The following is an 11458-nucleotide window of genomic DNA, read 5'->3' as shown; positions in this document are numbered from 1 at the left end:
TTCTTAAAAAGGATTATAGCGATTTTTACGCTGCGCTCACCTATTGACATTTATGTGTCAACCAGAGATCTATTGGCTACTGAAATAAAGAGATCTTTTGTTTTAATGGTTGGCAATTTTGAATGAAAAACGATTCCTGACGTCGATGTTTGTAGAGTAAATAGGCAGATTAAGATTCCCGTTTTTCGTTCCAGCAAACGGCAAACGTGACCACGTTTTCATCGTTTCCCTACATTTCACTTTACCTTTTGCAAACCTTCTCGACGAAGAAAAGTATTCTTTTGTTTATCTGCTACTTGGAGATTTTGTGATTCCTTTTCACTAATTTTTAAGAATTTTTTAAAGTGGTCAACTGACGTTTCACGTTTGCCGTAAACGAGGATCTTAAACTCTCTAATATCGCTATTATTAGCGACGTAAAAAGAGTTGCCCTTTTTAGGACAAATTATGATAACATTCAACACTTATAAGCTTAATTATTTCAATTGAATCTAATATTATTATCTTCCTCATGGTGCGGCAGAACGGCCAATAAAAGAATTACATTCTTTAGTGGCAAAATTATAAAAGCACTCTAAGCTTACTTTCAATTGAATCTAATATTATTATCTTTCTCAAATGGTGCTATAGCAAGGCCAACAAAGTCGTAAAACAACTAGACTGCCAGCAGTTCATCTATTTCCATTGGTCAATGTCGGTCTGTTTGTCCGTGTTGATTGGCCGAGGAAGATTGGTTACGAGTCAAAAGTCCCTGGGGGAGAGGGCTGGGGAGGGAAGGACGAAAGGAAAATAGAGGGACTGCTCCCAGTCTATAAAACAACGCTTCTGTGGCAGCAGCAATGTTGCACACTGCTGCTCGTATTGCTGTTGCACGAGATAGCAAGCAGCTCGATCGTTGCACTTTGTTCCAAAAAAAAAAAAAAAGGAAAAACTGCTGCGCTTCAAGTGAAAATGCTAGAAACATTTTCTCTTCAATTGATAATGTTGCGTAACTTATTGTAGGATTTAGTTAGCTGTATTACCGCACCGTAGGAAATCGCGAATCGAAAAACCGTGGCCACCTAGAAATATTCCAGAAATGTTGTATTCTTCTTTGGCCAATTAAAATTGACTTTCTAACAACAAGATAATGGAAAGATAACAATAACGCTTCTGATTGGCTATTAAACAATCTTGAAATATTTCTAGGTGCTCACGGTTTTTTGATTCGTACTGTAAGACGCCATTCCACTCGTGTGCCGAACTCAATAGACCACCGTACCTTGGATGTTGTATTAGGCCCCGTCCACACGTGTCCGGAAATTTTTGTATCCGTATCCGGAAATTTTCGAAAACGGTCTTCAGAGTGGAAATTTTCGAATGCGCTCCGAATACGGATACGTGTGGACGGTCGTATCCGCAAATTTTCGAATACGTTAACGTAAACACGATTTTGCGCATGCTCAATAAGAAAAACTTTCCGTCAAAGGGACTAGGCACTAGCGTGCATCAGGGCGGATCATGAAATTTCCGGATACGTGTGGACGGGGCCTTAAGCTCGGCAGATTAGTGGAGTGACGCACAGAGGGACCTTATATGGTTATTTGATTTATTACTAATTATTGCCCCCAATTACCCCATTCAATTATGAACTCCATTTAAATTGTTTATACATCCCTTATCAATTTTATAATCAATTATTTCAGAATATAGGAAAAATACGTTCCCGTTGTTTCTGCATTTTACATGTGCAATAAGGTATTCCTCATACCAGCAAGGAAAAGTTCATTTTAAAATTCGAAATAAAATCGTATTTAAATTTTATCGATACCCTGGAACAACCTCTGGGCTGATCTAAGTCGGGGCTCGGCTAACTCACAGATCGAACCCTGAAACAACCTCTGGGCTGATCTAAGTCAGGGCTCGGCTAACTCACAGATAGAACCCTGAAACAACCTCTAGTCTAATCTAAGTATTAGGTTTGCTGAGGGAGCAAGGTCCTCGAATCAAGGGAGAGACTAACAAACACTACTCACGTCGAACCTGGGACTTCTGAGGTGAAAGGCGAGTTAACTACGACTACACCACTTTAGATTTCAAAGATCAAGAAAAGAATATCCTTTTCCAGTAGTGTTTTCCTATTTCATCTTCTAAAAAGTCGGCCGCAATTATTGCGCGCATGTGTAAAAAGTGTTCTGAGCACGCGCAGTAAATAATCTGGAAACTAAAATCACTGTACGTCTTCTCCTTTGTCGCAAAATAAAAAATTAAAAGGTTTTTTTCGCGTGAGTGGGAACATGACATTGAAATGGCTTCGCATGAGAACGGATTTCGTCATACTCCACATATTGTCAAAGCTGTGACGTCATCTTCTAAGATTCTTTTTAGTTTCTCTTAAGGCCTATTTACACGGCACGATTTGCCGCGCGCGACTTGACGTATACGGCAAAATTAGCTCAAAATCGGGTCGTGTAAATGGTCCTACGACAGACGTACGCGGCCTCAAGACTTGTCGTAGCATTTTAAACTTTGGCTTAAAACCCTACGACATGCCGTAGGAAAATGACGTAAATATGACGATTTTGACCGAGATTGGGACTGGAACTAGTTGATTCCAAAACAAAATGGCGGATTTCCATGAAAACGTCTTTACCGGTTATTAAACACGAAGTGCAAAAATTCTGAATGTTCTCATCAAATAACAAGGTAGACATGATCATTTCCTGCACTTCTCAACTGTGTATGGTGGCATTTTACAAAAAGAAACATTTGCTGTAATGACGAGTAAATATTGCTCGCGTTTTTTTCGTGCCGCGTGCGACAAGTTGTGCTCGTGTAAATGGTACCAAAATTTGCCGTATACGTCAAGTCGCGCGCGGCAAATCGTGCCGTGTAAATAGGCCTTTATGCGAATCCCTCTTCAACTATTATGAGTACCTCATATATATACATTACCCTTTGCATAAATTTTAAACATTTGAACAATATTAGCAGCACAAGTGTCATCCTTTGTCGTTGTGTCTCAACTCCTGCCAGTATAACCACTGGTTTCCAGTTGTGCACGGGAAAACTTGTCCGCGTTCATGTCATGTGGACTGGTATTCGTGTCACGTGGTATTCGTGTCACGTGGTATTCGTGTCACGTGGTATTCGTGTCACGTGGTATTCGGGTCACGTGGTAGTCGGGTCACGTGGTATTTACAGCGATGATGATTAGTTTACCATCGATTAAAGGTACAAAGATATGACTGTTGTCTTTGGCCAAAGATATGCTTGTTATACTTGTGCGGAGCTTTATGCTTTTTACTTCTTTTAAACTAGGGAAAATATAAAACAAGCTTAAGCCACTGAAGCTATCGTAAAGAATAGATACCAAAATGCCGAGAAATGGTAAAAAAAAAACAATGATTCGAAATATGTAGTGCGCATGCTCGGGAAAAGCGCGAGAAAACTATTGGCGAACGCGTACGTATCGAGATCAAAGCAGTGCTTCCCTTGGGATTCCTGTGTTTTTTCTACTTACCCATGAAGTTCCCGTATGCTGAGTCTTCCACCGCTGCCACCAGTGACAACATACTCTCCACATACTGTCATGGCTGTGACGTCATCTTTCAGGGTTCTTTCGTCATCCAGTAGTCGGCCATTGATGGAGTAGCGACAGAGTGTACGGTGTTCTCGACCATAGCAGAAGAGAACAATGTTACCGTATTCTGAGATACTGAGAGAGGAGACTCGATAGAGACCGGGAGTAGAGATTTGCTCGGTGTCCAGGGGTCTTAGAGTTCGTACGTATTCACCCTTTCTTGCCGTGTGGATTATACAAGTGCCATCCTGGGAAACGAAAAAAGAAAGAATGAAAGAGTAAAATAGTGAATGGAAAGAAGGTATAGATGGAAGGAGATAAAAGGAGAAAGGACGAAAGAACGAAAGGTTAACCTGAAGGAAAGGAAAATAAAGAAGGAAAGAAAGAAGCATAAAGGGAGAAGAGGAAAAAAGGAGAAAATAAGCAAACAAAAAAACAAAAAAACAAAAAAAACAAAAAAACAAAAAAAACAAAAAAAACAAAAAAAAAAAATCAAAAAGAAAAAAACAAAACCGAAGGAAGAAAAGAAATGAAACAACACAAGACAAAACAAACAAACAAACAAACAAACAAAAAAAAAAAAAAAACCGAAGGAAGAAAGGAAATGAAGAAACACAAGACAAAACAAAAGAAAAACAAACATACAAACAAAAAACAAACGAAACAAACAAAACAAAACAGAAAACAAACAAACAAACAAACAAAAAACCCGAAGGAAAAAAGGAAATGAATAAAGCTGAACAAGCAAACATGGAATATTGGTAAAACATCTAATAATAAAACCAACTACAAAACGAAAAGAAACAAACACTCACCTCGGCACCGCTGACCACCAAGTCCATCTCCAAACTAATGGCCACACACGTGATCTCTCGGTCATGACCATATAAGGTCTGCAACGGTGTCTTCTCCACGTCCGATGCCCAGCCTCCCAAATGAGTTACTCTCCAAATACGGCATGTTGTGTCACGTGATCCTGTGATCAGATGTCGGCCATCACTGTCGAGTGCTAAGCACGTGACCACATCTGAAATGAATAAATTACGCACCAGCTGACCTGAGAAAAAATGCTAGCCAATCAGAATCGAGAAAATTTACAAAACTGAGGTGTCTAATTTTCCTCTTGAAATCACGGATTTCCCGGTCACCAAATAAAATAAAAACATTGCTAATACGTGCTTGATAGTAGTGAAAATAATTCAGGAGTTTTCTATTTTTATTGCAGTGGCGGGCATGTTTTCTATTTTTCTTTGGTCAATTTTCGCAGGCTTCGTGATTAAAGGCACACCAGTTTTGAATGATTAAACACATAACAAGAGAATATTAAGTAATCATATCCTTTTTGTAAACACTACCAAATCCTGCAATCTGATTGGTTCAAAGGAGTGCGATTAATTCCCAAATCGCATCCTTAGGAGCTCTTAATCGCATCCTCAAAATAACTTTTTTTAAACAATAAAATAAAATAAAATAAAACAAAAAAAATCAAAAAAAAAAGTTTTTTTCTAGACGTTTTTTTTGTTCGCATTTAGTTCTCCTACATTAAATTGATTATTCTGCACTCTTTATTGTGTCTTTTTCTTGTGTATGATTACAAAGGATATGATTAAGTGGTAATTGAACTTCGTGTCGTGCAATTTTGGTCTGAAATCAAACTTGCAATTGCAAATCGCGCGTTTGATTTCAGACCAAATTGCACTCCACTCAGTTCAATTACCATCATTAATAAAGTTCATCTAAACTGCGCTTCTTGTGGTTTTCTTCAAACCTACCAGAATGCGCCCTGATACGGGATATCATTTTCCCCTTAGGAGTGAAGACCCGGATGGTGCTGTCCCAGTGCCCACCGGTAAAGATTAGTCGAGCGTCATTGGAAATAGCAAATAATTTGCAGGTGATGGTGAGGTCGGGAACAAAAGGTGCTGCAACAGTGCGTCGTAACCTGGAAAAAGTTAAAAAAAATTGTTAAATCAGTTTTAATGAGTAGTGGTTTTGAATAAAAATTCAGAAGAAAATTAACGACAAAAGTATTTGGACGTTGAAAATGACGACATGAGGCCGTCGAAACGCCCAATACTTTGGTTTCTAAGTTCTAAATCAGTTTTGTTATATTTAAAAGTATATTTTAAAGTTATTACGTCGTGCAACTTCCACTGCTGTAGGTTCTACTGATCGGGTTATTGGTTCGAGTTTTTTTTGGTATATATAACAAATAAGACTGGGTTTGTTCGATGTGTTGTCCCCCTTACCACGGGGGGTGTGTAGGGGGGGGGGGTGTGGGTGGGGGGGAACACTTTCAAATAGGCCCTTTGCAGCTAAGCAATCACGTGCTGATTAATTCACTGAGAGCAAATGAATGAACATTTTGATTCCCATGGGTGAAATTTACTGGACTGCAAACAAACTTTCTACAACGTGTTTCGAGAGATTGTAATAAAACTACATTTCGTAACACACTGGATACACATGTTTTCATTCAGTTCTTTACAAGTAGCTAAAAAGAATCACCAATTTAATATAAAAACAAAAATTTTGCAGTCCAGTACAGACACGTGACCGTTAAGTGCAAAGGGCCTATTGCTGTAACGTTTCTGGTATTTATGCTAGAGCACTGCAATTTTGCTCAATTACAAATGTTAGCATGCAAATGCTGGTTGCCATGACTCTCTTTTTTGCAAAGGTCCCAAACTAAAAGGTTCTATACAGTGTGTGCAACAATGTGACTCAAAATCCATTGAGATATGAATAACAATGAAACAACCGCCATGTTGGCTGATCTAACAAGAGAAGCTAATGAGGAATGCTTTGTTATCGTTATGCACATTCTCCATATAATAGAGAATCTTCTAAATATCTACTCACTTTGGTGAATTCAGAGCGGGATCCAACTCGAAAGTGAAAGGCCTCGATTTACTCTTGGAGTATGGAAGCCAGTCCTGCGCAGCCAGCACTCCTCGACGACTGATGGTTACCATGGTGTCGGGCATACCGTGATGGATGAGACTGCGCGCTTGAACTTTTGGGACAGCGGTGAATACCAGTGGGTCACGGACATCGGTAACCTAGAGAATGAAAGGAAAGAGAAGATGCATTTTATTAAAGTGCTTATCAATAGAGTGCATACCCATATATCCGTGAACTTTGTCAGAAATTGTACAAATTTGCACAAATTAGTAAGTTCAGTAGACCTCGGTAGACCGTAGACCTACAAAACTTTGCACTAATTGTCTACAATTTTGTTAGTTAATTTTTTTTCGGATATATGGTATGCGCTCGCGAAATAGTACAAATTTGACGTCGCGAAAAAATAGGGTTTTGGTTGAACTTCAATTAAACTGTTTCCATGGTATTGTCGGAAAACACAATGTTTTTAAGGGCACGTGGTTATGGAATGTCAAGGAAACGCCTGTGCCAGAGCCAACCTCGTGACAACGATTACGCTTAAGGTAAATTTTAAACATTTTTTCGTAAGTCGATACATTTTCTGTAAGACCAAAACTCTTGATGATCTGTACACGCAACAGTAACTTGGAATAAACTGATAATCAGTATTGTACAGATAAAAGCAGGTATAGTATAAATTCAATTAAGAAACCTTTCAATTTGGGACAGTTTTTTGATTGGTTACCCCCCACCCCCCCCCCCAAAAGCAAGGCATTATGGGGATGTGAAAGTCGAGAATTGCTCTATCTTCCAGCATGGCTGCTACTGTGAATAGTAGACCAAACTTACTTCAACAAAATAGGCCTTTAGTTTATCAAAGACATTGAAGACATTAGGAAGCAAGCGCGTCGTCCCGGAATTCTCCAGGACCTTGTTTTTATACGCAGTAGCTTCCTGTTGAGTCAGGCGCTGTGGGTGTGGCTCGGTGAGGAGTTGGGTGGGTGTCTGTCCGAAGTTGTTGATCATTCCTTCTAATGGTTCGCGCTCTTTTGGGTCTGTTATGGCGTCGAGGTCTATTGCTCCTGATAAATAAGAAAAAAACGGAAATGAATGAGAATGAATGTAAATGGGAGGGAATGAAATAAAGTAAAGAGACAAAATAAAAGAAAGGGGATGCAATTATCCTCTTTTATAAAAAAAACCCTTACAAAACAATAACAAAATATCACAGCAACAACAATATTAACAACATAAAAAAAAGGAAATAAAAAAAAAATCCTGGAATGAATGAGAATAGGATTTACAATGAAACAATAGACGAGAACGAAAGAGAATGTAATAAAATTATTGAATAAATGAAAAGAAAACTGATGGGACAACTACCTTCTTTAATGCAAAAAAGAAAATATTTTGTTAAATGTGAACCAAATGAATGAGAGAAAGATATCTAATTACCTTCGTAAGTGTAATAAAAGAAAACATTTAGAGCATCCTCAGCAGCTTTGCCTCTTTGCTTGTACCCAAATATCAAGTCAAACCAGTGATGAATATTCTTCGAGACGTATTCCGACTCTAACGCTTTCCTGTGTTTGTAAACAAACTCTTCCGGGGTCTTCGCCCATGGTGGTAGTACCACGTGGTCCACCACGGTACCATCCTGCAATCGACCAATATCAAAGCGGTTCAAATTTTCCAGGAATTCAGGGAAGTAGAAAAATTCTGGAATGAGTTCTCGTACATCAGAGGCCTTGTGGTAGATTGAATCCCACTGTGTAGGGATGTCCTGGAATTGCCTGTCCGCGTGGTCGAAGCGCTCGTTTTGTAGTTTGATGTGGAGGGTGCTGTAGGGTTCAACGCGGAGAAGGTAGAAGAGAACGCCTGCTGAGTTGGAGTAGTGGGTACCGTAGTGGAACTTCGGCATCGTGCCAGTCGGATCGACAAATGAATTATACCTGAAATCAAGCATAAACGTCATAGATTATAGCTGACGGGGTATTGACAGGTGAAATCGGAAAAAAGTGAGGAAGGGAGCTGAGAGAGGAAAGGAGAGGAGAGGAGAGGAGAGGAGAGGAGAGGAGAGGAGAGGAAAAACATATCTTAGTATACAAAGAGTTTTATTTCACTAACTTGTCTCGCACTTCTTCCGCCCTCTCGGGATTTAACGCCCCAAGAGGTTTCGACAAATCCCTGTACACCTCGGGGTTATCCAGGTTGAGCTCTTTAGACCTGTAATCTGTTAATACCCAAGGGAAGACTGGATACTGACTCAAGTCGTTGTACGTTCGTCCAGCGATCGTGTTTAACTGCATTAGGTATTCAAAGGTAGAAATTTCTCGTCGGACCCATCGCTCTGTTAAACCCGAGGTCTTGAGCAGCTCTATGGGAGAACGAGCACCAATGTAATAGAGATTGGGTGGACGAAGACTCATGATGCTCTTATAGACAGATCGGCGGTCCTGTGAGGGGGAAGAGTACATTAACAACATCACCACATCGTATCAGTATCATCATCATCATCATTATTATCAGTAGTATCATCATCAAGTTCATTATTATTATCATCAACATCATCAGCATCAACATCAATGCACATCACCATCAATATTTACTAGACGTCATTTCCTGTCCCGTGCGGAATTTCAAGTTTTCAATATAATTTTTTCTGGCTGACAGCACATGGCGGTCAGTGTTTGACCACCATTTGAAGCAGATAATGAGATTCAAAGACTTTTATCATCTGATTGAATTCCAACAACTCGTGCTGCTCTGGGCCTAGGCTCCTTTGCAGACGTTACTTGTGTCGGTCTCTTATCCCTCCGTCACAAATAACGTCTGCAAAGGAGGCTACTTTGGGCCCGGTTGTATGAAGCCTGGATAGCGCTATCCAACGGATAAATCTTATCCAGTGGATAAATTTATTGGATAATAGCATCGACTTATCCACTGGATAAGGATTTATCCGCGAGATAGCGCTATCTAGGCTTCTTACAACCGGACCCTGAAAATTAAGACTACTTCGACTAGAAAATAGAAAAACAGTGAAGACACAAACACGCACCTTTTTAGAAAAGTTAATAAAATAATTCGTATGATCGACCAAAAAGAATTCCAATGCTGTTCTTCGAAGGTTGTGACGTCTAAGATGAACTTCTCTTAGCTCCGTCAGAGCCCACGCAAACGCCTGGGCAGCAGTTTCTTCATTCTTATTGGCTAAGAAGTAGACATGCGTAGTAGAGACCTTCAGCTTTCCTGGGAGACTCTCCATTAAAGTGATGAAATCCGCATCAACTTCTAGCAGTACTTTCTCTGTTAACGTTGGAGTCTTTCGTTGAGGACTAGGGAAAGATAATTTCTTAATCAAGATTCTCCTTATATTTTATAACTATCACTTCCCATATGGGGCTCTTCTGTGAGGTTCCCTCCACACAAAATACCACTACATTCTAGATTTACAACATGCAACACTCAACTCACACGTTGCTTTTTAAGGAGGGAGGAAACCGGGGATCCCGGAGAAAACTCTCGTGGCAAAGGAGAGAACAACACTGATATCAAACAAACTCAACTCACATGTTTCTTTTTACGGAGGGAGGAAACCGGAGATCCCGGAGAAAACCCTCGTGGCAAGGGAGAGAACGAGCTCGAATCCGGACCACAGTGGTGAGAGGCGAGCAGAAAACCACTATGCCACCCAAACCAACTCGTTCTATTTCCAATAGTCCCTTTCACAGTTCCCTGTGCCATCTTGAGAGGTAGCCGTGCCTTTGCATCGAAGCGAGACGAACGGTGAGCTTGCAATGATAGAGACTTGTGAATAATTGTCCAAGGTGTTAAAAGGTCTCTATCATTGCAAATTCACCGTTCGTCTCGCTTCGATGCAAAGTCACAGCTACCTTTCAAGATGGCCTAGGGAACTGTGAACGGGACTATTATCTGTTTTTCGTCTATAATGGAATTACCTTGTTGGTGGGCTGGCTGTGTTATTAGGTAACACAACATCTTCAAAGTCAGTCGCAACCTCGGATCCCTGTACCAGCGCTTCCTTGGACAGGCGTACTGCAACCGATGACCCATTCCCGTTACCATTCTCAAGCCCTACATTATCACGTTTCTGGCTAGCGTCCAAGTGATTGGTGAAATTGTAGTTGCGACAGAGCTTAAGACGCATGCGCTGAAAGTTCTCGGTTGTTGACAGCTTCCAATACATCTCTTCGGGAGATCTGGTTCAAAGAATGACACAATATTGAATATCAGGCTTGTAAGTCCCCATCGTTTGTTTATGGGTTCCCTGTGGAGCCGTATATTATAAGATGTTGAGACCACATGCTCAGTCCATGATGAGTCTCGACGAGGACATCAGAGATTGTAAGATTTAAAAAATAAAAATAGATTGTAGATCAAATTCGTATCTAAGTTTTCTTCGTTCGCGACCTTGTACTCGAAACAGTGGGGGCCTTCGCCCCCGAGTGACTCAGAACCAGTTACATACAAGGCTCATGGAAGATTGCATGAGACTTGGCTTGAGAGGGGAGAACTGGGACTTGGTGGATGAGAGGGGGGACTGGGACTTGGTAAGGGAGAACTTACATAGCACTCAGCTGATGTAATATATTCAAAAAATCTATTCTATTGTATTGCCGTTTTATCTATTCCCTGCTAGCAGAGCCTATTTTGCTTTTGTTTTGGTGGAGTGAGAAAAATAGACTCTGCCGATGTAGGACGTTATACTTGTCGCGCCTGCGTGGCGTAACTTAGCAACGCTGTCTTGATTTTGACAGCCACTCTCGTCAAACAACGTTTGGCGCCACGGTATGTTACATTTGCTCATGCGCACTACATGTACCTGGTTAAAAACCGGTTTTAAAACTGGTTTCGTTCGTCCACGATCGTGGACGGCGGTGTATCAAAGGAAACGCTCTACATCGGCAGAGTCTCCTTCCTCCCCGCCTGAAAGAAGGGAGAGAAAGAGGGGAGACTCTGCTAGCAGGGAATTTTATCTATTGCGTTTCGTGT

The 11458-nt window shown here is 40.6% G+C and overlaps 1 protein-coding gene across 1 annotated transcript in view; it reads right to left on the bottom strand.

The window, feature by feature from the left end:
* Window positions 1–85: 85 nt before the first annotated feature.
* The window catches only part of LOC116307997 (neurobeachin-like protein 1), a 39617-nt gene continuing 28244 nt past the window's right edge, over window positions 86–11458 (bottom strand). The window contains exons 30-39 of the mRNA XM_089027153.1: window positions 10405–10665; window positions 9504–9780; window positions 8573–8901; window positions 7901–8397; window positions 7295–7527; window positions 6425–6624; window positions 5335–5504; window positions 4378–4589; window positions 3503–3810; window positions 86–3296 (exon numbers count right to left, since the gene is read on the bottom strand). Coding sequence (XP_088883279.1) covers window positions 3167–3296; window positions 3503–3810; window positions 4378–4589; window positions 5335–5504; window positions 6425–6624; window positions 7295–7527; window positions 7901–8397; window positions 8573–8901; window positions 9504–9780; window positions 10405–10665 — 2617 coding nt within the window. The 3' untranslated portion in view covers window positions 86–3166. The remainder of the gene's footprint in view (window positions 3297–3502; window positions 3811–4377; window positions 4590–5334; window positions 5505–6424; window positions 6625–7294; window positions 7528–7900; window positions 8398–8572; window positions 8902–9503; window positions 9781–10404; window positions 10666–11458) is intronic.

The sequence above is a fragment of the Actinia tenebrosa genome, unplaced genomic scaffold (assembly GCF_029948245.1).
Source record: "Actinia tenebrosa isolate PJP-AT-01 unplaced genomic scaffold, QUT_ActTen_1.0 PGA_scaffold11__36_contigs__length_13525064, whole genome shotgun sequence".
NCBI classification, from domain to species: domain Eukaryota; kingdom Metazoa; phylum Cnidaria; class Anthozoa; order Actiniaria; family Actiniidae; genus Actinia; species Actinia tenebrosa.
The sequence above is the reverse complement of the archived record's forward strand: the minus strand, read 5'-3'. Positions and strand labels throughout refer to the sequence as shown.